At 49.2% G+C, this 25,743-nt stretch overlaps 7 protein-coding genes across 7 annotated transcripts in view; 6 read left to right on the top strand and 1 right to left on the bottom strand.

Moving 5' to 3' along the window:
* Positions 1–1,781: 1,781 nt before the first annotated feature.
* Pmar_PMAR029535 (sporozoite and macroschizont protein 1, putative) lies at positions 1,782–5,447 on the top strand (the record flags this gene model as incomplete). Its single annotated transcript, XM_002773510.1, has 18 exons — positions 1,782–1,852; positions 1,898–2,045; positions 2,092–2,220; positions 2,269–2,400; positions 2,450–2,527; positions 2,571–2,648; positions 2,874–2,922; positions 2,971–3,090; positions 3,135–3,185; positions 3,383–3,421; positions 3,469–4,389; positions 4,435–4,543; positions 4,601–4,736; positions 4,788–4,906; positions 4,954–5,018; positions 5,070–5,152; positions 5,198–5,331; positions 5,377–5,447. 18 exons carry the CDS (start codon positions 1,782–1,784, stop codon positions 5,405–5,407), a joined length of 2,493 nt encoding a protein of 830 aa, XP_002773556.1. The 3' UTR covers positions 5,408–5,447.
* Positions 5,448–5,541: 94 nt separating this feature from the next.
* Pmar_PMAR029534 (hypothetical protein) lies at positions 5,542–6,699 on the top strand (the record flags this gene model as incomplete). Its single annotated transcript, XM_002773509.1, has 1 exon — positions 5,542–6,699. One exon carries the CDS (start codon positions 5,542–5,544, stop codon positions 6,697–6,699), a length of 1,158 nt encoding a protein of 385 aa, XP_002773555.1.
* A 117-nt stretch (positions 6,700–6,816) lies between these two features.
* On the top strand, positions 6,817–8,033 carry Pmar_PMAR029533 (hypothetical protein; the record flags this gene model as incomplete). The annotated part of the gene is made up of 2 exons (XM_002773508.1): positions 6,817–6,882; positions 7,022–8,033. The coding sequence occupies 2 exons, from the start codon at positions 6,817–6,819 to the stop codon at positions 7,514–7,516; spliced, it is 561 nt and encodes a 186-aa protein (XP_002773554.1). The 3' UTR covers positions 7,517–8,033.
* A 723-nt stretch (positions 8,034–8,756) lies between these two features.
* Pmar_PMAR029532 (wd-repeat protein, putative) lies at positions 8,757–11,940 on the bottom strand (the record flags this gene model as incomplete). The annotated part of the gene is made up of 13 exons (XM_002773507.1): positions 8,757–8,894; positions 8,943–9,087; positions 9,132–9,240; positions 9,284–9,419; positions 9,469–9,573; positions 9,622–9,744; positions 9,789–9,852; positions 10,214–10,284; positions 10,329–10,476; positions 10,520–10,605; positions 10,683–10,795; positions 10,839–11,103; positions 11,815–11,940. The coding sequence occupies 13 exons, from the start codon at positions 11,938–11,940 to the stop codon at positions 8,766–8,768; spliced, it is 1,620 nt and encodes a 539-aa protein (XP_002773553.1). The 3' UTR covers positions 8,757–8,765.
* A 355-nt stretch (positions 11,941–12,295) lies between these two features.
* Pmar_PMAR029531 (hypothetical protein) lies at positions 12,296–13,663 on the top strand. The gene is made up of 6 exons (XM_002773506.1): positions 12,296–12,475; positions 12,532–12,668; positions 12,893–13,023; positions 13,262–13,343; positions 13,389–13,448; positions 13,541–13,663. The coding sequence occupies exons 1-6, from the start codon at positions 12,321–12,323 to the stop codon at positions 13,654–13,656; spliced, it is 681 nt and encodes a 226-aa protein (XP_002773552.1). The 5' UTR covers positions 12,296–12,320; the 3' UTR covers positions 13,657–13,663.
* Positions 13,664–16,367: 2,704 nt separating this feature from the next.
* Positions 16,368–19,705, top strand: Pmar_PMAR029530 (hypothetical protein; the record flags this gene model as incomplete). The annotated part of the gene is made up of 9 exons (XM_002773505.1): positions 16,368–16,460; positions 16,502–16,616; positions 17,161–17,238; positions 17,327–17,412; positions 17,543–17,704; positions 17,810–17,883; positions 18,065–18,154; positions 18,222–18,321; positions 18,792–19,705. 9 exons carry the CDS (start codon positions 16,368–16,370, stop codon positions 19,602–19,604), a joined length of 1,611 nt encoding a protein of 536 aa, XP_002773551.1. The 3' UTR covers positions 19,605–19,705.
* A 4,547-nt stretch (positions 19,706–24,252) lies between these two features.
* Pmar_PMAR029529 (structural maintenance of chromosome, putative) overlaps positions 24,253–25,743 on the top strand; it is a gene marked incomplete at both ends in the record, with an annotated part of 5,863 nt that continues 4,372 nt past the window's right edge. Inside the window, 6 exons of the mRNA XM_002773504.1 lie at positions 24,253–24,343; positions 24,392–24,495; positions 24,731–24,803; positions 25,093–25,170; positions 25,222–25,300; positions 25,351–25,417. Coding sequence (XP_002773550.1) covers positions 24,253–24,343; positions 24,392–24,495; positions 24,731–24,803; positions 25,093–25,170; positions 25,222–25,300; positions 25,351–25,417 — 492 coding nt within the window. The remainder of the gene's footprint in view (positions 24,344–24,391; positions 24,496–24,730; positions 24,804–25,092; positions 25,171–25,221; positions 25,301–25,350; positions 25,418–25,743) is intronic.

Genomic DNA, 25,743 nt, shown 5'->3' with positions numbered 1-25,743 from the left:
CTGCGCCATAGCAGTGAACCGCATCGGAATCCTGCGGCACTGATGGATCAGATTATAGCGGGGGGGATGAGCTTACGGAGGAATCTTGCCAGCCATTGGTCCCGATAGGGTTCTAGTCTGGAGTGTCCCTTCCTGCACACACGTGCACGGAGGCCCGTACGCTTCGGAAGCGTGGGTAGAATTGAGGAAGCGTCGCTTATTCAATTCTAGCGAACAGCGAGGACGCAGGTTCGATCCCGGGGCGGAACACTTCTCTGTCATTTTCTCAAACGAAATAAACACCCATCTAAGGGATCATTGGGTTAGCAATCATCACCATTCTTAGTGTGGATGGACGCGAAATGCCGATGGATCGGCACTTGTCATTTTCGACTATCCTGCCATGAACATCTGCGGAATTATATCAGACCCGAACTCGATGAGATGCCACTCGTTTATCACTCGACAAGTAACGTCATCACGCGGACTACGTTCCTATAGACCAATTCTGTGATCAACTCCTTGAATTCGCTCTCCCCATGCTTCGTCAATAAAGATTCGTAACCACATCCACATAGGTTCATATCAACGACGAGATGAAGATGACAGTGATAAGTTGTTGTTGGTCATCAATAATGTCTCCTACTACTTGGAGCTCATAGCTCTGTCTGCGGTTGATTGCTTCGTGGTTGAGGAAAACTACTATGTATCAGGCAGTATTGGAAGAGATGTTTGCCTGCCTAGTCTGAGCTCGGGCGTTTCCTCACTAATTATAGGAAACCATTCAAAAATTACGGTGGAAATTAATAAGAATCTACCAAGATTTCCTCAGAATTTTCATCGTGTAATTGACTGCGTGCATATTTTCGGACACTGGTACTATACTGGTGATGGTCGCTATCTTCACTGCTGTATTTCTCACTCTGTTGCTGATGGCCTTGACACCACATTCACAAGAAGAAAAGCCCTACAGTAAAGTGACGACGGCTGATGATGAGTGATGACAGTCTAACGTGTTTGAAGTGGACAGTCTCGGCTCTCTCGGCCCCTCTTCTGACCGTACCGATCTTCGCGCTGCTTCTGCTACCTTTTTCGTCTACGGAACCTCGACGAGTCTTGAGGTTGGTTTTTGAGACCCTTGGCTATTAGTTCATCATCGTGTTGATATTCTTTGTTGGGGCGTGTACTGTCACCACCGCTGTCACCGCCTGATTATAAGAGGGCTCAAGTGATCGTCATTCAGCTGATCGTTGTCGGCTAGTGCGAGTGCGCTTTAGATTTAGGGCAGTAAAGGGTTTGTATTGATGCTTTCCAGTAGGGCGACGATTGGAATATGAATGCCAAGTTGGCGGGTGTGGAATTTGCTCAGGAAGGTCGGCACTCTATGCTGGAGATATACTTGATGATTATGCGCTATGTTATCGGTTGGACGGGAATTGCGGCTGGTGTGGTAGGTGGAATAAAAAGATCTGCACCGAAGTAGACGTTAGCGAGACTTCTACAGAATTGGAAACATATTAGAAATCGGTCTTTCTAACTCAGTGTTTCTGTTGATAAGAAAGTGAGGCTGAAAGCGTAGTGGTACCAGTGAGGACTTGAAAGGACTTGCTGCTTATAGCAAATGTCCAACTTCGCGTGTTTAATCGTTAGAGCGGCCCTATGGGGTTTTTGGGGGTTTTATAGCGGTTATAAGTAGTTTCTCATGGTGATCTTAATTAGTGAAGTGAACGGCTGTTGCGTTTGAGTTTGTTTTTAATGGATGAAGGCGCGGTGCTATTTGGTTTCTGTTCTGGTCGCGATAGATGAAATTCAATTTCTTCGGCACGCGTACGACGAAACCGCAGCAGCAGGCCATGAGTAAAGAGCAAGCTCGGTAGTAGCAGTGGGGAGGTTGTAGGAGGTAGTGGAATTATGGTAGGGCATGGCAGCGCAGTTTGCGGTCGGAGATGAGGAAGATAGACAGGGAGTGTGGGAAGATGGAGAGGGAAGAGAAGAAGGTCGAGCTTGAGATAAAGGGCTTGGCGAGGAAGAAGGAGGTCTCCAGCATAAGGATATTGGCGAAGGAGGTAGTTGCTGGCGTGAAGTGTCGGAAGTGTGGTATGGGATTGTTAGATAGTACGGACGAGGAAGACGCGAGATAGGATGCTTATGGCTAAGGCTCAGATGAACAGCGTTAGTATGCAGTTGCAACAGGCGGCGATGACTATGAAAATGGGGGAGGCCGTCGCGGGCTCAACACAGGTGGGAGTGGGGCAGTGTGGATAGGAAGTGGCGAAGGTGTGGTATCAGATAATGCACGCTATGTCTTCGCTCATCAAGTTGCCTGAGTTGACTGAGACGATGGAGGGCATGGCAAAGGAGATGGAGAACTTAGGCATCATTGAAGGCGTTATGGCAGACACTCTCGATGCTGTGGATGTAGTAGTAGTAGGTCGGCGGCTAGAAGATAGGAGGTCTTTCCTAATTGTAGGACGTCGACATTGACGAAGCAACCGATCAGGAAGTGAATAAGGTCCTCGAGGAGCTAGCAGTGGATACTATAGCCAACGTAAGGGCCGTGGGCTCACCATCGAGGACTCGTACTGGTTCAGGTACCAGCAGCTGCTCATGGAGCTCTACCGGCTGGTCAGAAAGTCCCTGCAGGGAAGGCAAAGCTGTCGGCTAAGCAGGTGAGGTTGGGGTGGTGACTGTGTCGGGGGGCAGGGCTTGTGTCTCAGGCCTCTGAGGAAGCGGAGTTGGAGAGACGGCTTAACGCACTTTGAGCTATTCGCAGTACTGATTTTATAATTTGTGTGAAGATTGCATACCACATTTCCGCCACTTCGTCGTGTGTTGGGTGGGGTCGTTCTGTGAGGCCACATGGTCAGTATTGTGTTGTGGTTCCTTCCTTATAGGGCTTCATGTTCGGCAGCGGAGGTTCGAGTAGTGGCGGCAACATCTTCGGTACTGTTCGGCTTCCACAGAGGAGTTGGTCTGCTATCCCTTTCCTAGGTGCCTCAGCTCCCAGCGGTGGTGGTCTCTTCGGGTCTACCACCTCGTCCTCTTCGACAGCTACAACAACTAGTGGTGGCCTCTTTGGAGCGGCTCCCTCTGCTAATACTGGCGTTTTCGGTGAGCTATGATTCTCTGTACCTCTTGGGAGTGACTTTTTTCAGGAGGCAGTGGTACGGCTGGCTCCGGTGGAGCTGGTGGGCTCTTCGGTGGAGGTAAGAATCATCACTTCTCTTGTTGCCAATTTACATGGGGTTTCGAGACATTGGATAGTTTAAGTTCGTGTGAGATAGCTAGTTCACTTCCAACATCGCTCTGGACCTCATCCCGGGCTCACCTTCGGCCGATCGGTTTCGTCCATGTCTTGTTGCTACTACTGCATGTGACTATATATGGCAGCTCACGGTATCAGGTCCTTCATCAGCGGGAGCGTCTGGTGGTCTCTTTGGAGGTAGGAAGTGGAGGAGGTATGGTATTGCATTACAGCAGTTGCTTCAGCGCCTTCCTCCTCCTCCTCATCGACTGGCGGATTATTCGGCTCAGCACCGGCAAGCACCACGGGCAGCTCTAGTAGTGGTGGTGGACTCTTTGGGGTAACTGCCCCTTCATCGTCTACTACGGGTAGCCTTTTCGGCACGGCGGCACCGGCCAGTAGTTCTACGGGAGGTGGCCTATTCGGCTCAGCCCCGGCCTCGTCCTCAGCAGCCGGTGGTGGGCTCTTTGGGTCGGCCCCAGCATCGTCCTCAGCAGCCGGTGGTGGGCTCTTTGGGTCGGCCCCAGCATCGTCCTCAGCAGCCGGTGGAGGCCTATTCGGCTCAGCTCCGGCATCGTCCTCAGCAGCCGGTGGTGGGCTCTTTGGGTCGGCCCCAGCATCGTCCTCAGCAGCCGGTGGTGGGCTCTTTGGGTCGGCCCCAGCATCGTCCTCAGCAGCCGGTGGTGGGCTCTTTGGGTCGGCCCCAGCATCGTCCTCAGCAGCCGGTGGAGGCCTATTCGGCTCAGCTCCGGCATCGTCCTCAGCAGCCGGTGGTGGGCTCTTTGGGTCGGCCCCAGCATCGTCCTCAGCAGCCGGTGGTGGGCTCTTTGGGTCGGCCCCAGCATCGTCCTCAGCAGCCGGTGGAGGCCTATTCGGCTCAGCTCCGGCATCGTCCTCAGCAGCCGGTGGTGGGCTCTTTGGGTCGGCCCCAGCATCGTCCTCAGCAGCCGGTGGAGGCCTATTCGGCTCAGCTCCGGCATCGTCCTCAGCAGCCGGTGGTGGGCTCTTTGGGTCGGCCCCGGCATCGTCCTCAGCAGCCGGTGGTGGGCTCTTTGGGTCGGCCCCGGCATCGTCCTCCTCTGCATCTTCATCATCGTCGGCTGCTGGCGGGGGGCTATTCGGCTCAGCCCCAGCTGCCAGCAGCAGCAGTGGTGGTCTCTTCGGTGGTGAGTTAACTGTATGCTCGAATGTCAGTAAGGGTCTTCCCTCAGCCACTACCACTGCAGCCTCCTCGACGACTCCTGCTGCTGCTGCCGGTGGCCGCGTGGGCATCTTAGAACACAGGAAGCTGAATGATGTCCTTACCCTCTGGGACCAACGGTAGTAGGGCTGGGAGGATAGTAGGACTCAACAAGTGTGGCATTGTTGGTGCTTCAGACTGTCAATGCAAGCTAATCAGTTCAACCAGTACGGATCTGAGGTCCTGGCCGTCGACTCCAAACTGGTTCAAGCTACTAGGGAGCTCAGGGCCCTAGATGCCCAGCATGTCCAGCTCAAGAACACCGCCCAGATGGTACCCTCTGCCACAGTCTGCTGATGCTGATGCTGTAGCCGGCTTTTACAGGTGGATTCGGCATTGGCGTCGATAGCAGGTCAGCAGCAGTCGCTTGGGGAGCTTTTGGAAGATGTCGAACAGGCTGTGTTGAAGGAAATGCAGGGCACTGCTGCTGGTGGCGTGTCGAAGTGGGTGCAGAGGGTCCGGGGGGATGGACGATTGTTTGTACTGTTAGTGTTAATGGCTCTGCCTCGGCGTTGTTGTCGGGAGTGCAGCGCGGCAAGAATGAGGCAGCGAGTGGTATGATGGAGGAGGTCTCGGGTTCGATCCCTGGCATGGGTATTTCTTCAGTCGGAGATAGAGCGGTGGCTGTTTCTGGGCAGCTGGACGATATGGAACGCCAACTAGAGGAGCTCATGGCCACCACCAAGACGGTAGTATGCGCATCTCATGTACGTTAGTGCAAGATGCAGTAGCAGCTCGCCGATTCGACTTACGCTGGGGACGCAAGTAGCACTGCTGAACCGACAGCATTGCAGAGTTTGGTGAAGATCTTGAACATACACCAGAAGTCTCTGGAGCATATCACGGAGCAGACGAACGAACTACACAGGTGATTGTATTCGAGGGCTGCCTTGTGGTTGACGATGCCTCGTAGGACTTTGGCCAGCCTGGAGCGCTCTGGCTGAGTTGGGCAGCCGGCCTCTTGAACGTCGATCAGAATATAAGTCTGCGAAATTCCTGCGGGTTTCAAAGCTTTCGTAAAGTCGTGTTGTCCGGTTAATCACGAGGGGAGTTGTACTGACTGCAGCCTTCCTCTACTATGACTCCATCTCCTGTTGCTGAATTTGCCCGCTCTGAATCAGTCGAAAAGTCGCAAGTCGCGTATAGTGGCGACGACGCGAAACCACAAAGCCCGAGAAGGAAGCCGTCCGAACTGGGTGCGGGTGAACAGCAGTCTAAGGAGACGTCTGGTCAAAGTCGATCTCGCCCTGACTACGTGGACTACTACCACCGGTCCAAGCTTTGTATTTACTTCCTAACGCGACAAGGTGGATGCTCTGCCGGTGATGATTGCCCTTATGCTCACTGTCCTGAAGAACTGAAAGACCCCAAGTCGTACGCGTGCCCAGAGTATGAGCAGTTTGGTCAGTGCCAGGGTTTCAACGAGGGGAAGTGTCCCTATGGTCACGGCGTTGAAGACATACACTTCGTCCCTCGAAGGCTCATGGAGGGCGCCTGTAAGTACGGGATAAGGTGCAGGGCGGGCGACAACTGCAGATTTGCACACACTGAAGAGGAGATGAAAACTGGCATGAGACGGTATTGCTACAATCTGGACAACAGTGTTGATAGAAAGCTGAAGGAAATGTACCCAGGGCAGCAGCCGCGGAAAGATAATGGTGATCAGAGAAATCCACCGAAACGGTTGGAAATGCTGAAAAATCAACAACAACAGCAGCCGGTGGCGGCGGCGGCGGCTGTGGTGACACAGCAGAAGTCGGGGGCTGGGCGAGAAAAAGGTAGAGGAAGTCGGCCCAGAAGCACGAGTATGAGTATCCCAGGGGAAAGCGGCATGGGCTCGGTTGGTGGTGTCGACGGTAGTCGTCGGCAGTCTTGGGAGGAACAACAACGAAGTCATCAAAATCGTCCTGGTTCGCGTTACGAGAACCCAACGACAGCTGTGCTGAGCGGAGCTGGGCAGCATTGTAACGGGAGTATGGGAGAGGTGCCTCTTCTACATCAGCCCACGGCTATACTCATGCCTAGTGGTTCCTATCCCACTGCACCGAGTAGTAATAATAACAGCAACCAGCACAACACCGTTATGGGTACACCGGCATTACGCACGCCGAACTGGAGTGTTGTGGGCCAGGGGGCCACTACTGCTGCTGCTGGTCCTCAGCAACATCACCAGATGGTGCTATTGAACTATCACAATCAGCACCAACAACAACAACAAGAAGGCTATCCTACGTAAGTGACGACTTTGAGTTTTGCGGTGTTCATGATCTCTGAGGCTTTTCCGTAGAGGCATGTGGACGCACGCGGAAGATTTTTCGGCGGGGTATCTTTGAGGAATTATTCAGGTATTACTATGGCCGAGTACCGCCACAAGCAGCAGATCATCATCACAATCATCATCAACATCATCCTGCTGCTGGTGCTCCGACAGAAGACGCTATTGCGATGCATCGAGCGATGGCAACAGCAGCCGTTATAAGGAGTCACCAGATGCAGCAGATGGCAGCAGCAGCGGTACCGTGCTACTCCTCGGGCTTTCGGAAGCTTCTCATTCATAGGTAGCTGCTGCCGCGGCAGTGCAGGCTGGCGGCCCAGCCTATTGGCCTAACACTGTGAACGGGTCGAGAACTAATCCAAGCAGTGACTCTCTGTCGTATTGTGAGGAGCCTCAGCCCACAGGAGTGTGTGGTCCACTGCTATCTAAGCCCCCGGTACCAACAGCGTCAGTCCAGTATGGTGGTGGCGCTGAAAGCTACTGCACGAGGTCTTCTAGTGGTCGAACGATAGGCCCGAATGAGATGCCTTTCGGTAATGGCTACAGCCCTCGTAGTGAGAACTATGCAAATAACCAACAGCAGTATCACGACACTTATCCTCGTCAACAACAACATTATGTTGCAGCTCTTTATCCCTTTGGTGCCTCCCCTACGTATGACCAGACTGCAAGTGCCGCTGCTGCTGCTGCTGCCAGTAGTGGACTTGTGCATCAGTACCACAGCGGTGATGGGAATGGCTTCGCTAACACTTACCCTGGTATGTTGTATGAGGAATAGACCTACCTTCCTTTTTTTATCATCATCACCACTATGGTGACGATTGTGAAGTTTAATAACAGTATGAAGTTTACCTCTGTCTTATCTCGCAACTTCTCTTCTCAAGACTAGATTATCATTCTTATTAGAGTAAATCTCCCCGGACTCATTCGTTCACTTTTCTCCTCCCCAATCGTGTATTCTCTAGCAGAAATAAGTAACTCCAAGGGAGTTCCGGCCAATGGCCGCTTTTTGTCTGCTGTTGTTTGTTTATTTCGCCTTTTTTCGATACCACTCCTTCGGTCATACTGATGGCATGGGTCATCGTCATGAATTCGCCGGCTCCTCTGATCTCACTCTTGCGGCTGTTCATATTGACAGCTACTGCTGTATAAGTCTTTTGTAGTCAGTAATAGTATCTTAATTTTTGAGTCTGATAACAATGATAAAAATAGAGTAAATGTTCCAGAAAAAGGGAGCCTGCCGGGATAGAACCTGCGCTGCATGCTCGTCTGTTTGCTAGTATTCGTGTGTCTATTCGCTAGCTCATTTTCGCCGTGTCTCTCACTGATGAGTTGCGTAGAGTGTGGTTGTGATTAGTCCGAACTATACTCTTGAGGCCCTGGGTCTGCGTCCTGAATGCGTCTGTTGTCCGCCTGGAAGTTGTGGTTTTCACTTGGGCGTTTTGAGCAGTCGTGATGGGAGCATCCACGTTGAGCGAACGGGGATGATGAATATGAAGATGTTTGCATCTGGTGACAACGAGATTTGATAGCATGGGGCTAGCATTATTCGAAAGTTTCATCATTATGTTGAGTTGTTTGAGTGGATAATCCCCTCATCTGATACACTCGACAAGCATAGAGACTCGTGGTGTCGTGTGACAAGGACTGCTTATAGAACTTTTTTAAGGACCAGTGCCGGCCGGTATATTTACGAAGCAATATTAGACGTCAGCACTGGGAGCTCCTCGAAGGAAGGACCAAGGTGACTGAGATACCTCACAAATCTCCATCTAGTTGGAACACCATTTCTGTCAAATCTAATAAGCGAACACTATCATTTGTTCGTGTAACGCCGTTGGGATATACACTATTGCAAGTGATTAGATATCTAGAGTAGTCTGATTCAAACACCCCGAAAACACGCGTCCGACTGTGGGAGAGTCTCAGCTGTTATACCTCGCACATGTGCATCGTGAGCTTTCGAGTCACTACTTGTAACACAATAAGACACATGTGTACGTTAGAAATGATGATGTACTCTCAATCTACTGTGTCTTCATCTCCACGTCCTTATCATCTTCCTTGACATTTTCACTCGGCAACTTCCATATTTTAAATTGACGATCAAAGCCAGCAGTGGCAACCACCGACCCATCAATATCAGCAGACATAACCTGAATAGAACCTTTAAGGCTATTAACATTTCAACCAAGGCGGCCTACCTTGTTGCAAGCAATAGGAAGATTTCGCACGTCGGTCCAATCCAGCGTACTCCAAATTTTCGCGACACCGTCATAGCCAGCCGTGAGCAATAGTCGACCATCGGGGGAAAATCGGACATCCGATATCAACTTTTCGTGAGCAGGGCTGAAGTCCAAATTCGATAGCAGAACAAGATTCCTAATGCGTACAGATTTTCCAATCTACGACGCTTCCGAAGGTCCCATAGTTTCACACTGTTGTCCATCCCACCCGTGGCCAACTGGAAACCATTGGGGGAAAAGTCAACCGCGAGTACACCTGAATTTTGAGTAGAACAATTTTCCGAAAATCCGCGACTCACCCTTGCAGTGTCCTCCATCCTCATATGTAAGAGGAAGGACTGTCCGACCAGTACGAAGATCCCATACTCTCACGACCCCACTCATGTCCGACGTAGCGATCAGTGACCCACAGGGATGGATGGCGAGACCGAAAACCTACGAGATAAAGCATAAAGGAAGCCACCACGGCCGCACGAGGAAGGACCGGATGGTTGTGCCCTTCCTGGAGCAGTATTTCCTCTTGCTTCTCGATGTCCCACAGTCGCCATGTGTCGTCATGAGAGGTCGAGGCGACCAACTGCGGGAAGACCTGATCGAACACACCATTTTCCCCTACGTATGAATCATTTCAACTCACTGGAACATATTCAACATTATTAACACGCATCTCATGGCCCTCCAGAACCGCACTCGGCTGTAATGAAAGTGGCTCGTCGATATTAGTGTCCACATCAGCCGTGGGTAGATCCCAAATACATATCTGCATTACACTACTACTACTAGACCTACTGTAATAAGCCTTACGTTATGGTCAGCCCCACCGCTCGCTAGTTGACGGCCATTTGGGCTCCACGCAACGGTTTGGCATCTGAATGGCAACAGGAACGAACACATTACAGCTGTACTAAGTGGTCGGTATGAGCTCATCTTACTTCACGGTTCACTCCAGCGAGATAAGCGCATATAGCAATATGGGGGAAATATGCACATCATCAACTACATGTGTTGGTGACAATATGGAAAACCTGGGGAAATTTTTGCAAGATTATTTTTTTCCGGATTCGTAAGTAAACTCCTATAGTAAACGAGAGAACTCCTGAGCTCAGCTGAGGAAAGTGAAAATATGTTCTGAAAATGTATAAACCAGTGAGCATTTCCCACAATTTCCTCGGAATTTTCACATCGTCACCAAAATCAATTCAGTCATCTCGATACTAATCAGTCCCCACCTGTCTGAGTGCCCATGCCCATCAGATCCCAGGGTGTACAGTCGCTTCATCTTTTCATCCGCAGTCCATATCTGACATGAAATGAATCTTTCAGCAGTCAACCTAAGATTCCTACCCCTATATAACCACTCCAGCTAGCCACAGCAACCCTCGGAGCCTGTGCATGAGGATCAGCCCCCCTTGTCGCCCTTGATAGACGTATACACGACAAGGGTCGGGTATCCGAGCCAGCTCCAGTGAATTCCTCAATTGAGTGGGCCGACCTATAAGGAGCTCAGCTACAACGATAGCAGCAACAGCACCGACTTGAGCGCATCAGCAAGGACCGTGAAGCGCCTGTTGTAGTCGTAATCAATTGTCTTATGGAAGTCCTCCCTCTCAGCCTCAAGGACCTACAGCACCTCACATCGCAATGTCCCCCCAAACCGAATGGGCTTGATAAACACACCAACTCGGGGAGACAGTTTACCTTTTTTGATTTCTGCCTAGTAATATCCCACAACTTTCGTCGCTTAGCCATGAGGTTCTCACTACCAATAGTAAAGAACAGCTCCTGTTCAACCTTGCCTCTTTTATCATCTCCTACACTCTAAAATATCATCACATATACTCCCATAATTATCACCTCTAGAGGCCTCTTTTGCTGCAGCTGCTGCTGCCGGCTTGAGGAGCTCCTGGTACTTGCCCTTGGACAATAGCAACTTGAGTCGACCTCTTCTATCAGCAGGATCCTCCCCAAAGAGGCAGATGGGCTCCCCTATGAGCCTGAGCTTGTTCTTGACCTCTCTGTCGGACCCAGGCACAGCAGCGCTGAGATCTCCTTTGGTCTTCCTAACCTCCTCAAATGCCTTGTGTAGCTCATCAGCTTTCTGCTTGGCCCTTAGAAGAACCTGGATAGATCCAGTACAGCTCGATATGGATAAAGGCTATCAAAATTTTCAGCGATGTGGCGATAGAGTTATTGAATATACATTTATTTTACAGTTTATATTCAATGAATATACATAGCGATCATATACGACCACGCATCGCAAAGGTACACGATAAAACCTAAGTAGATATAGAAATGTAGGATAATGTTGATTACTAGTACTAGAATATAATCCCATGTATAACGTTATACGATACTCCCATCGACTTGATGTATAAAATACAGCCTTGGAGGAATATATGTTCGCTTTCCTCGGCTGAGTCTAGGAATTTCCTCACTAATTATAGAAGTTTAAATCCGAATTTGAATGGAAGTGTACAGAAATCAATGAGAATTTCCTCAGTTTTTGTCAGATTTTCCACAAATTGTTACCTATACATGTAGTTGACCATGTGCGTATTTTCCTATATGGGTCGATCGAGACTTCCAATCCTGTCGTACACTATAAAGCCTCTTGTGACGATATCAATTACTAACAAATGTATAATACATAATGATATAGCCCTACCGAATTGACGAATAGGTCCTACATTATTAATTGTATTGTGCTATATACTAATACAGTAACTACTCAGTTTACCAGGTGGATTCGATCTCACCAAGATAGCGCGTCTCGGGCAATGCTTGGATGAATGCGAATAACAATTTACCCAATTCCCAATATTATCACCTCAGACTCCCTTCTAGGGCCCTCATTTGACGACGAAGTAGTGGGCGCGGGGAGATGGTGGCTAGAAGCAGCCTCATCACGGAGTACCGCCTCACTGACGTCTCCATAATGCCTTATGTTACTCATAGGAACCAGGGAACCGACAACCAATACACATCAATTAACGTCAGACCTCTTGCAAATCTTGAAATCTTGCTTTTCCTCAACGTAGTCGAGCCGCGCGAACGATGTGCCGTCGTTCTAATTGCGACTAGGATGAATGTATTAGTAGCATACACAGCAAGGCAGATGCCGCTCATGTGGAGGAATGCTGTCTGCTGTGCAAGGAATCCATGATTTATAAAGCGGTAAAGCTAGGGATCGAACCTGGGCTCATCGGTTTCACGTTCACAATGATACTGCTCGGCTATGACGGTAGTTGCATGATTCATTCCCTGAAATCCCTCCAGCTTAACAGTGAACAGCACTGGAAGAGGTTGTCCTTTGCCTAGCTAGTGTCTGCATCAATGGTTGTTCCACTACCACCAACGTCAGCCCAAGGGGAGGCCTCTGAGGACCTACTCCGGATGATGAGGCCGGCCAAATACTGCACCATAGGCCTGTGGGTGCTAGTGCCCATCAGACTCATTTTGGACGGGCTCTTTAACTGTCTCGCTGTATTGTAATAGCTTGGGATTCCACTGAGGAAGCCCCTCTAGGGCCATTCGGTTTCGATAGGTTTTCCGCGCTGTGCTGCACTTACCTGCTCATGAACGACCCCAGTATGGCCTCTTGCTATTCCTGTCTTTTCAACTCGCCCTTGGGGGCCTGTGGGCCCGGCGGCTTGCAGTGCCTATTGCCTGCAATATTCATCTGTGAGTCACCCACTAGGCCAGTGTGGGATTATATGCACATGGTCAACAACATGTGTTGGTAGAACATGGAAATTCTGAGGAAATTAGCGTTGGTTTCCGTACCAATATCATGTGTGGATCTCCATAATGTAGCGAGTAAACTTACGAGCTCAGTTGAGGGAACCAGAAATATATTCTCGCACTGCACTAAGCCAGCCCTGGAGGACAGCTGCTGCTACCCTCAGGTGTTATAAACTGCCTTTTTGACGGCATACGCTTCTTCAGTACGATATCTATCACCGTTCACTTGGCCAAGTTAGGCTTCGTCGTTCCGATGCTTTTGGAGTTATCATTGCTACTTTCATTCGTCCTACAGGTAGTAGTAGTAGTAGTGGTAGTAGTAGTGGTATTTCAGTAAATGCGGGCGGGTGTTCAGTACACTGGGTCAGCTCTGATTCTGGAACTGACTTTTCCTTGTGGGAAGAAATCCTAGGGATATTCCTGAGCAAAATATCGGCCTTTCTATTATCATTCTCATCCTCCCTGACCCCGCGTTGTAGTTCCCCTCTGGCGGTTGGCACCCGTTCGTGGTAGCTCTCAGTTGTGTTTCTCAGGGGGTAATAGGATGGGTAGCATACAAGGTCTTCAAGCAGATCAGTAGTAGTGCGGGAGATGCATCTCAGCCGTTCCTGGGCGGTAATAAAGACGGATAGGGCCTATATGCGGCTATGTCACGTTCAGGCGATCCCTATGCTATTGGGCAACCACCCGCTGGACCTGTGTCGTATCGGACGACATTTGGTAAGCCTTGGGGAACTGCATCTCATAGCATCGAGAGTCGAGTCGCCGAATTGTATCGTACGACTGACTATTCTATCAAGCCTGCGTCTCAGGTGCTCCCACCGGGGGTCAAGTGAATCAGATATCAGGAGGAGTAATCGGGGCGAGTAGGAACAATCGAGGGTTTGTCCCATTTGGGGGTTCGGGTAGACAGCTTGGTGGCGAGTGAAGGGTGGTACTATTGTGATACATTTATGGATTGTTTCTCATTACTACTACAGAGTATAGTTGGGAGAAGGTTACCTTAGAGGAGTGGACAGTAGTATAATTAATCTCAATATGATCGCGCCTGATGAGTCTATCGGTGATGCTGGTCGTGAGCAACACTATCCTAGACTCACGTTAACCGCGGTGATCGCGCATTGGCCACTAAAAGAAAATGCTTCATAACGTCGTAATCCCGACGAATAAACGATTGGACATATCGATGACATACATGAAATCGACACAAGCAAATATGGAGACAATCGATCTGATCGTTACTCGATACCAGTACCATAGATGAGGAATACGAGGCAACGCAATGCGTCATGCTCAAGCTGGCCAGCTTAACGAAAGGAAAGTCATCGATCTCCCCTTTAGTGGAGAGGAGGACTATTTCAGGGAAGATGTGGACGACCTTGGGTAGAATCGCCATCACAGATTTCGACAAATCGATCAGCTGGGCGTGCGAGAATGGTAAATTCTGAGCGCGTAACGACTGGTTGCGGCGCGCGCCGAGGGACAACCAGTGTTCGCAAAGCTTCTCGGAAAATCTTAGCGTTTCGAATGCGAGCTATTTGAAGCGATTTTCACGCCCACACACTAATGAACTCGGTTGGTGAAAGTTCGTAAGGAACACACCATGGGAATGCAATGCATGGATGATTATCCTCGATGATTACAATTTACCTCTGAGACGACCTGTGTGGTCGTCAATGAGCTCACTCTCATTCGATTAGTCTTTATGATGAGGACTAGCATTATCTGTCAATGATGTTGAATATGAACTCGTTCCGCTTCATCGGATTCTGAGGTGCTGCCGACAATGGCCTACCGGTGATTTGTAATCTTCTCTCTGAGGCATCACAAATTAACCTAGTCCATCTCGACGTTGAGCGTGATGGACGGTAGCAAAATTTTGAGTGACGATCCACATTGGAACCGACATATGGCTACGCGTTATAGGCCTTGCCGTTTTGAATTATTGCTCTCCCTTAGATCGTCGGGAAGTAATCGTAGGGGAAAACCAAGTCTACACTAGTCCGGTTCTAACTGGTGGGTGAGGAACTTAATGTCATCAGATGTGATTCATGGGGAAAGTGTTGGACTGATGCCTGAGAGGCCGTTTTATTCATGATTCTCTTCGAAGTAGTCTCAATCATCGCCGTGAACTGGTTATGTAGTACCACTATAGATAACGCATGTTATTCCTGTTGTAAATATTATCAGCTTCTTGTCTCTAACACGGTAGTTTTGATCAAGAACGACGGAACTGAAGTTACTGGCTTGTTGCATCACTACTTACTAATGCTAGTGGGCCCCAACGTAATAGGAATGTTTTGTATTTCGTCGGTTGATTCAGCGCAAGAACCTCGTCGTTTCCTTGATAATTTGCCGGATGCATTCTCGTTATGGTACGGTCTGATACACATTTCCATTTGAGAGATGCCGCGCGTTATCGTGAATTTCTGTGCCCGCCCGCCTCGGAATACTCTCCGGTGGGATTGCTGATACCACCTCGTTGCTAGAGTTCTCCGAATATATAGTTTTTGTGAGGATAAGTGAGGTAATGTGTTTCCTCATGCAACAAGAATGGATTACGTGGTAAGAATCATGAAGGCTGCTGTTGATCGACATTTGTATGTAAACCACTTTTTCTCGATATTACGGCGGTATTATCGGCCCGTATCATTATCGCTGCGGATATACTGGATGCCATTCATTGCACTTGCATGCTACTCGTAGTTCTGGGAGTCTTTGGCGACTGCTCCGAGGACGCGGGATGAATACACGCGGAGGATGGTGTCATCTCCTCTATTTTCATCCTCCTAATTGCGTCGATCGGACATGCGTCATCTGAATGGATTACGGAGTCGGGCTGGAATAACCGTCCGGATCAGTTTGTGCGAGGCAGTTCAGATGATGATATGCACATGGTCAACCACATGGGTTGGTGAAAATATGAAAATTGTGAGGAAATTTCGGGGAGATTATCGTTGGTTTTCGTACACTTCTACTCGAAATTACGTGTAGATTTTCGTATTGTAGTGAGGAAACTTACGAGCTCAGTTGAGGAAAGCAAACATACATCCCCACACTGGTTGGAGGTGATGGAAAGGTGAGAGGAAGTAAGGATTACTTGCGGCTCCTCCCCAGTGATCATCGGTACAGTACTGACGGTATTGTGTAGGAATCTATGTTGTTATCACTGACCTCGACATTGCCTGTTATTGGCCTGTGAAAACTCAGTGTGTGGAAGCTTTTCCATTCTCGATCTTTGACATGACAAGTTTCACGGCATACGCTAAGTCCCACTGATATAGGCATGGATTTATTTCATAGGATATCATAATAGGTTATGAACTGTAAATATGAATAAAATATAATATATAAAGTCAGTATACATGTAAATACTAATATTATTAGGTTAAAGTGGCATCTAGTGTAGCCCATGTTGTCCTCTGTGGAACGATAGTTTCTTGATGACTGGTATTGGGTTGAGTTCAGCTCTCTCTAATATTATGTGTCTGTAGTATGCTCACCCAACAATGGTCTGGGTGTCATGAGACCAGTATATGTCATAATAGGGTCAAATTCCGATCTAGGGCGAATGATTGAGCCTCACAGGTTGGATATCCTTATCGTTACTCTTCTGGTTGGGCCGCTCAGTTGATTTTGATGGTGCTGGACTACTCGAAGTGGGATAATCTCGACGTGTCCAGTTCTTCGTCGTCGGATGAGAGGGAAGATGATGATGACATGTACATCGAGGTAGGTGGGTTCCTTCGTGGTTGTGGATACAGTTCTTCTAGGGAGAGCCTCCAGTCTCCACGACTACTGGTCCGGGTGGCTTGCAAGTGCGGTCCTTCGATAAGCCAGTGTCGGTGACGCTCGGTCAGGGAAAAAAGAGGAAAGGAGAAGAGCGAGGTGAGATTGAAGTGAACCTACTGTTGGACTGAATGCTGTGTAGCTGGCGGGGAATGGATGAATTGAACATGTGGACCGAAGTGAGTGTAGGTACTTCATCATCACAATCAGGAGCTGTGAATCATAGTAACGACTACGTGAATGGGGTGTATACTCGGAACGGCTCGAAGTGTGATAAGTAGTATGGGTGATTGCTTGATAGGCGATAGCAGAGGGACTTAATACTGCATGTGCGTGATAGAACAGTACTCACGAGACCGATGACACTGTCGGTCTTGGAACGGTCTTATCTTTTTTCGAAGGTCGGTTTTGGAGGGGACAACAAGGAATATAGCCAAATGTAGCGCATTACGATTTGCGCATGACAAGGTGGAATATCTTGGCGCGCCTAGAACTGTTTGCGTCCAATCTTGAATAGGGAACTCAACAGTGCTTAGCTGGAGAGGTTTGGTTGCGGCTGTATGTTCATCCATCCTAGGGTGAGGATAGTGTTGTAGGTATTATTGGTCGCAAACCAAGGATTCGGTCACAATCTCGGTGGTAGTTCCTCAAGGAATCAAAGGGAAAGATGTCAAATCCATCACCGTGAATCGCGATAACGTGTTGACGCTCGATCTAGCAGGTAGAGGGGACGACTTCTCTTTACTTTGATGGGCCGGCCGAAGTCCTTCCGGAATTATTGCTGGTTCGATCCTCTACTGTTGATTCAGGGGAGGAGTCGTACTTCAGTGGACAGTTGGAGTTTACTGTTAAGATGGACGATCCAGAGGAGGACATCTCGTGGGAAATGAAGGATGTAAAAGTCTTACCTTCCTCTGGAACGCTGTAACGAACACTGTTAGGAGTAGTCTGCGCTGTGTAGTCGACTCGAACAACGCTGCACTCAGTTGGAGTGTGAAGATGAGTTCATTATAAGATTCCCTTAGGTTGCGGACGCCTCCCATCGGGTAGTGGAGATATCACTACGTAAGAGTGAACCGCTGCTACCCGGCTTGGTCATGTGGTGGTCCGATGCCATCAAAGATGGAGGAGCTGGGGTGGATGTAACTTCTTTGCCAGATCGAAGAAAGGACTCCAACATCAAGCAGGTGAATTGAAGTGGAATGCCGCTTCACGTCCGTTGCGTTCGCCCGTTCCCTTGCGAGGGAATGTTCTGATGTTATCATGAACTCGAATGCTGAAGTCGATGTTAGGTTCAAGAGGCCTGGAAAGAGGCGCAAGAGGCTTTTAAAGAGAAGCGAAAACAACCTCAAGAGAAGCTCGAGCTGTGATGATATTTCAAGCTGTTGAAAAGCGTTATTCACTCAGTGTCTACTCGTTTCATTTCACATTGCGCTGGAGTTGCATGGAATCTTGTTATTGTGAGTCCACGTCCAGTATAGTAGTTTCAATCCCACTGTCAACATAGCCCGGCGATTGCAGTCGATTGAGATACGAGTTTATCCAAGACTAGAGGCGTTCGTCTCCATAGGCTTCAAAGGCTCACTGGAAGAAGAGCGTTGGCAAATTACACAGGATGGTGCTCGAATCATCAGAAAGTAGGTATCCAGGGTCAAACGACTGGCCTGCAAGGAGCTTGTCCTTTCTTGATCATTGGTCTTTCAGGATAAGTGATTCGTCACCCTTCGCAGATATGAATGCTGAGCCAACGCCCTCTGATGTGAAGGAGGTCCTGGAGCTGGTCAGAGAGCACTCGAGATTTCCAGTACTGCGGTGGGTGGTCTTTTGTGCGCCTTGAAGTCTGTGTCGGACGTAGCACGCCTTCCGATGGACGAAAATTGGGTTGGACGAGTGTAGTATAATGCTACTAGCGTTGTGCTAGCAAGCTAAACCGTTGATGCTACCAGTGTCTGGGCATCACGGATGTTCCTATACCAAGCTACCCACTGCATCTACTCCATTGGCAGCAACTTCAAGTCGAGACCGTCGCTTTTCGCGGCGAGATACTGCTATCCTAGAATGTCGATGGAGGAAGCGTTTGAGTGCGAACAACACGGGTGCTTCGAAAGCACAGCTACCCGCTGCGTCTACTTTGTTGGTAACAACATCGAGCTAAAGATGTCACGGCTAAAGATTCCCATGCACCACTGTAGGTGGTGATGCGTCTCTAATCGTCATTCGCTTCTGCATGTTGTGACCGTTGGTGATCAATGTATGGGGATTTCTTGCTTTCAGGTAATAGGGCTCGAACGACAGCTAGTTGAGTTGATGCAGCGGCAGCGAATAGCGCGGAAGTCCGACGAGCGGAAGCAGCAGCCTCGGTACGGTCCTCTCACTCGCCGTTCCGGTACGAACTTGGCCGAGAGCAGAGTGCCTATGGGGGAGCAGTCGGCGCCGTCTGTCGCCAGCACGAAGCCTTCGACCTTTGGTTCAATTGTCGCGGACTCGTCGCGGGACATAGGCGGCAATACAGGTCTCGACAATCCCAACGGGGGGTTATGGAATTTCCGAGGAAGGCTGGGGGAGAAGTTGCAACAGGCTTTGGGTCGTAATCCGGACGCCTCTGAATTGAGCTTTTCGTACGATATGCTGGAGGGAGGTGCTGGCTTTATATGTACAGTGAACGTGTTTGGAATCGACTTTCGATCTGATCCTTGCCCCAAGAAGAAGCAAGCTGACCAAGATGCTTGTAGGAGTGCATTGGAGTCTTGGGATACGCTCATACGAGACACGCTAGCGTTGCGGGTGGCTGTGGAGCCTCAGAGTGAACCGGAGTCTAGTCGTTATCGAATGGATGCCAAGAGCCGGCTCAATCATGCTCTGCAGCGAAAGTTGGGACGACCGGTCACTCGAATGGATGTTACTTATCACACTGAACTGGTGCAGGGCAAGGACAACCTGTTTAGGTCGATAGTAAGGCTCGGGTGTCTACCTGGCGATAGGACTTTCGAAGGTTTTGGAGCCGTTGGCAAGGGAAGTGCTGAGCAGGATGCGGCAGCAAGGGCTCTGGAATGGTTGGATAGTGTGCCCCTCTTTGACCATCCTTAAGGTCACATTATTGTATTCCTGAGGATCCATCTTTGGCCCCTTGGAGTTGACTGTGAATTATTTCTACCGTAGTCTCTTGTTACTATTTGCTACATTTGTCGCTGGTCGGTCGAGCTTGTTAACTGAGTGGAGCCTTGTTTATTATATTTACAACTGCGGACTCCTGGATGCGGCTTGATAGCGCTTATATGAGGTGATCAGCTGCTGCTGTTGATGTTAATCTTGGGCTGAGATTACCGTGGCCTGCATAGTGCTTACTGGTTAGCGTCAGTGGGCTTCAGTCTGCCTTGTTCGTCACCAATATCGTACTTCTACTGCTCGGCTGTCCTCATTCCTCCAAATGATATCTCATAGTTTTCACAGTGTAGTATATAGCTGTCTTAGCTATCATTAGTTTGCTATCATCGCTTTTGTCGTTCAGTCGTCTTAGTGAGTTGGCCATCTCTGTGGAACCTCGTGGGGTGTAACTAGAATAGAATTACTTTACCACTATTGGAATTGGATCGGGAGCTATGCGGGTTTCCGTGACCTGTACTTCTGCAATATCGTTTCGAGCCACTCAGGGATTGCATTCGTCGACCAGAGCTTAGATCTCGGGTTTTCCTTTTTCAAAGTAGTGTGATTGTTGCGATGAAATCGGGCAAGGCAATAGGAAGACAGAACGCCCTTCGGCGGAATGTCGCAAAGCTGCCAGCATCTGTGAGGATACGGAAGCCCATCGTGAGCGAGGCGAGTGAGAGCCTTGGCAGAGCCTTCTGGGAGGGGTGGCGTTCCAGTGTGAGTTGGACCGCTGTTGCTCTAGCCAGTGCCTTGAAGGGTGTAGGTACATCTTCAGCTTGAAGAAGTTCTAAAGCCGTCTGAGAGGACGGCTCTAAGGTCCCGGTACGTATCCATCGGAGTAGAGGCGACCTTCGAGATAGTCCAGTCTGGTCAGTGCTTGGCCGTCATCATGCCTTCTTCTACTGGGTGAGTCGCAGCGACTTCGAAAATCGAATTACTAGTCTCGAATATCCAAATGTCACAAGAATGTATACGACAGTCGACGAGGCATTAATGCGTGTGTTGTCAAACTTGTGCGGTTGTGAGGACTCACACCCTGCGCTGTGCTATAGTGTGACCACTGTGATTCTCGTCTCGAGTGACTTGCGTACACTAGCCCACTACCTCAGATCGTACAAGCTGAATCGGCACCTATGTCTGGGTTGCCAAGTCCAAGGCGTCCCTTTCGTCACACTCTCCACACCCGGGTGGGAGCTGGTCTGTCGGGCACTGGGCGTCAATCGTCTGGCTGCCCTGGGGTTCAAGGTGAGCCCGAATGCTTCTGCTACTCGCTAGGATAATCGTGCATCGCTGCCTCGTCAGCCGTTCGCGGGCACCTTACCATCGCTGAGTTCGGTGATAGCGGCGATTAGGGAAGGGTCTGCCATAGCTGGCCCATATGGGGGCTTTGCACGCCCTATGCCCTGGGATACGCAGACGCTCAACGTGAGGAGCGTCTTCTGGGACCATAGCTTGGCAGTCGACTTCATGTTAGATATCGGACTTCATGCGGACGTCGCGCCAAGGTCCAATGAAAGATACCAAGGAGTCTTCGAGCTCGCCAGAAGATGCACTATGCGATGCTGAGATGCCGTCGAGTTCTGAAGTAGAGCAAGCGGCCGCTGCTCTTCCGACTCCACAAGGCGATGATACGTTGTATGACATCTTGGGCCGAATGCTGGACGACTGATTGTCGCTGCCTTTACGTTTCTCGCGCACATGCAGTATGTGTTGCTCATGAGCTGGAATGCAAAACGGGTCAATGTGTTCTGGGGTCCACGTGTGAAGAAGCATCGAAATATGTGTCTGCGAGCCGTATGGAGTTCCAGTAATTTTATTTCCCCTAAGTGGGCCGAGAAGGAACGAGAGAGCCACGTGCTGGTGGTGTAGTGTGGTGCTGTAGTAGTGTTGGAATATATGTTCACTCTCCTCAGCTGAGCTCAGGCATCTGCTACGTCATAGAAGTTTACAGATGGATTCGGGTAGAAGTGTACAGAAACCAATAAGAATTACTCGAAATTTCCTCAGAATTTTCTCACCAGTATGTGTAGTCGACCATGTGCATATTTTCCCACACTACTAGTGTAGTGACGTCATTCGAAATAAAAGAAGGATTGAACTGTGTGAGAACATCGCACTTAGCGTTGGGAGAAGAGCAGGTTGGTTCAAGTGTGTTATACTGGATCTGTTGGAGTTCGGCGACTTCATGGGAGCTCTGAGTCTACGGGGCAAACCTAGGGTATTAGCCAAATAGTGATTAGTTGCTTGAGTATGGATCCCCTCATACCGGGAATGATACCGGCCCCGGCTGGAGGCACACCGCGGATCTATACCACTCCATGGTCACATCAGGACGGGTTTAATCAGATGCCAAAGACTGTGGGAGATGAGAGTAGGTCAATCCTCAGCGATCCGTTGCAGCGCTGTATTGTAAGGGGGCGCAATAATCGTTAGCAGTTGTCTCTGTCCCCTTACTTCAACAAGCTCGTGGAGGTTGAAGTAGTTAGGTTCTGACGGTTAGCGCAATTGCGGGAAAACATGTAGATGGTCAATTACGCGTTGGTGAAAATGTGGGAATTCTAAGAAAGTTTTTGTTTGTTTTTGTACACTTATATCGTCGTGGTTGAGAATGAAACTTTTACCCAATCCTGGTTTGATCGGAGTTCCTCATATTGGTAGGCACCTCCCAGGCTTCCACGACAGCAGCATATACTTCTTCCGAGCCTAGTCCGGGAATATACTCGTATACGCCTATAGATGGGAGGTAGGACAGCCTCATGAGGCTTGTGGACAGACCCTTCCCTCAGGTCGATTACGACTCCTACGATGACACTTTCGCCGATTCCATCATTACAGCGGCCGCAGCAGCATCAGCCTATAATACTTCCCTTCCGAGAGGGTGACTGGACACAATACAACTCGGTAGGTCTCCTCTCAGTGGTCTTCTGTAGACGGTGTTCATGTATAGTTACGGAGCATGTCTCAAGATGAGCCAAGCAGCTATGACGTGGAGGGGAGTCGGAATCTGAGGGCGAGTGATCATACAGAAGCCTTCAATGTGATGTTCCTATGGATGGCCTCGGGACAGTCTCTGTGCAGTGTGGACCTGGTCAACTACGTGTGTTGGTGACAATATTGAAATTTCGATAAAAGTTGGGGGAATTCTAATTGGTGTCACTCAGATGAGGAAAGCAAACGTATATTTCAAAACTGTTTTTATGGCAGGTTAGAATAGAAGACGAAAACGAACGAGATGTTGAGGAGGGTGCTTGCCTCAGTCTAGAGCACACCTGTGGATGGCCGTCCAGGAGAAGGCCCAAAATGTAACCATCTAGTGTCTCTGGAGTAATCCGCCCTGTGCTCTATGTAGGTATAGCTTCTGTGGGGCGAAAATAAGAGGCTGTTGGTGACACGCCGTGAACGACGGTGACACTGTTGTCCTCTTTCCCTGTATGATTGTTTCAGTGGCCATCCGCGAATCGTGGAGCATTTCAGCCACTTAGCCGTGCCTTTGAGGCGGGTTACGTAGTAGAAGCTTCAAATCCACTATGAACTTTGTTGTTGTTGCGTGGATCAATCTTGAGATGAACAATTTCTTCACTAAGTGAGAAGGTTGGAGGTCATCTCAATATTTGTAGCCGTCGTGCTGGTATCAGTACATTTGACGTAGTCCGTTGACGCCTATACTCGGTGGTGGTCGCAAACAGTGTGGGAGAATATGCGCATGGGCAACTGCATGTGTCGGTGACAGTATAAAAATTTCGAGGAAATTTTTGAGAAATTCTTTATAGTTTTGGTGCCTTTCTATACTGAGTCGTGTATAAACTGCTATAATTAGTAAGGAAACTCTTGTGAGCAAGCGAACATGTATTCCAACACTGCATGCGAATAAGGGTGATCCGTTTGGGACAATCGTCGCATTCATTCCCCGCTTCGTGTAGAACTTCTTGCATACTAGTGCACTCGCGAGACTACATACGCAGCTGTCGATGACTAGTGCACTGTTATAGCCATACTTCACATTTGAGAGTAATCCTAGATGCAGGCGGCAGCAGCTCCTGTCCAGTCAACGAGATCGTCGGCTCGGCTGAGGAAAAGAGGCCATACGGCGAGTTCTGGTGAGATTCACGAGATCCGTCCTAGTCTCAAATTGCATCAGGACCATCCCCAGAGTCACCCGTATCGTCAAGTTCAGTAGGAGCTGGTAAAGATACTGGGGAGGCCATGTACGACTCCTGTGTACGTCGGCCACGTTGCTGAGGTCCGCTGAGGTGGCCTGTTGTAGGTGGCTGAGGCAACACGAGTGTCTGAGAAGAGTAGCCCATCATCGACTCCAACAGCCAAGCGGTTGCGGATAAATGATTCTGATGTCACTGGGAAAGTTGCGTGAGGCGTGGTATGGGTGGTTGATATTCACCCAAGTATTTCGCAGGAAGAGTGCTCCTGGCCAAAGCCGTCGACGGGAGAGTACATCGACTGTGGCGACAACCCCGGGCGTGCTCCGTCTCGGCAGTTCTCGCCCTGATGATACTGTCATCGAGATGGAAGGGGTATCCGATGGTGAGAGGGTCCCTCAGGCTACCGGGTCCTTGTGTATCCCGCAGGGCCTATGATGCTTGATCGTCTGCGTGCTCCGGAAAAAGATGGTGGCGCTGGTCTGACCACAGGCGACATCCAAAAGCTCATTGACCAGGGCATAGGTAGCTACGAGCTGCTTGCATGCAGTGTGCATTGCGTTGGCACTTTAGGCACGGTTGAAGCACTTGCATTCGCACCGACTAGACACATAAGCAGTTTGAAGGGCGTGTCGGAACAGAAAGCTGAGAGATTGAAAAGGGCCGCCTTGAGTCTAGTAAGGGCCTTCTGCGAGATCTCGTTCATATATACGCCACGAGGGGTGAAAATAATATTATATTTTTTTGATTACCACATTTTTTTGATTTTACAATCGGCTATAAAATCATGCGTAGAAGGTATGTAGTGTCACCCTTTGGAACTATCAAAATCAAACACACTGTATTTCAAACTGTCCCGTTGTCGACCTGACACTGATCGTATTCCTCGGTCCCAGCAGACCCTTACTACAGATCCCAATGGGTTTCCAATCAGCCGGGCAGTACCTTGAGCAAAGGTCAAGTATGATAAGGATTAGTACTGGATGTGAGTTCACTGGGGGGGAGGGGAATATGCATATGGTCAACTACATGTGTTGCTGTCTCTGCACATTTCTATGCTCGAATTTGTATGTAAACTCCAATGACTAGGGAGTGAACTGCTGAGCTCAGCTGAGAAAAGCGAACATATATTCCTCCAACACTTGTGGCTGTTCATGAAGTTTCATCCGTTTTATGTGAAGTGGTGTAATACTCCGTGATAAACGCGACATTCGCGTGTTTTTCATATCACGGTCGTGGAACTACAGTGGCTCGCCGACTGTTCCTGACATCAGGTCCTAGCATAGATGCACTCCTGCGTGGTGGAGTAGAGACAGGATCAATAACAGAAGTTTTTGGGGAATCTCGGTCGGGTATTGTTACCATGGTCCAATCTAACATTTCAGCTACTGATTGGTTTCCAGGCAAATCCCAGTTTTGTCATGCACTGTGCGTTGCGGCTCAGCTACCTGTCAGTCAGGGTGGAGCGGCAGGACGATCTCTGTATGTTGGGCCACATGAACTGCTACTGAGCAGCTTATGTGTCTACGCAGATACATAGACACAGAAGGGACATTCCGGCCGGAACGTTTGGCTGATATGGGACACAAGTGGGGGCTGGTAGTAGCATACTGCTCACCATAGTCACGACACTTAGTAGGAGTAGTAGTAGTAGACTAGCTCGTGGAGTGGGTCAATTTACTTACCACCTACCGTACATAGTCTTTTACGGGCCATACCAAAAATGTTGTTATTGTTATTGTTGTTGTTGTTGTTGTTGTTGTTGTTGTTGTTGTTGTTGTTGTTGTTGTTATTGTTGTTGTTTTTGTTGTTGTTTTTGTTGTTGTTTTTGTTGTTGTTGTTGTTGTTGTTGTTGTTATTGTTGTTGTTTTTGTTGTTGTTTTTGTTGTTGTTGTTGTTGTTGTTGTTGTTGTTGTTGTTGTTGT

This window comes from Perkinsus marinus, assembly GCF_000006405.1.
Source record: "Perkinsus marinus ATCC 50983 genomic scaffold scf_1104296958776, whole genome shotgun sequence".
NCBI classification, from domain to species: Eukaryota; Perkinsozoa; order Perkinsida; family Perkinsidae; genus Perkinsus; species Perkinsus marinus.
Note: the sequence above shows the minus strand (reverse complement) of the source record. Positions and strands in the feature narration are given on the sequence as shown.

What these genes read in the sequence shown, in the direction of transcription:
- Pmar_PMAR029531 (XM_002773506.1), top strand. Translation starts at nt 12,321, where the DNA reads ATGGTTGTTCCACTACCACCAACGTCAGCCCAAGGGGAGGCCTCTGAG. An exon ending in TTTAACTGTCTCGCTGTATT is followed by an intron (nt 12,476 to 12,531) that starts GTAATAGCTTGG and finishes CGGTTTCGATAG; the next exon opens with GTTTTCCGCGCTGTGCTGCA. An exon ending in ATTGCCTGCAATATTCATCT is followed by an intron (nt 12,669 to 12,892) that starts GTGAGTCACCCA and finishes TGCTACCCTCAG; the next exon opens with GTGTTATAAACTGCCTTTTT.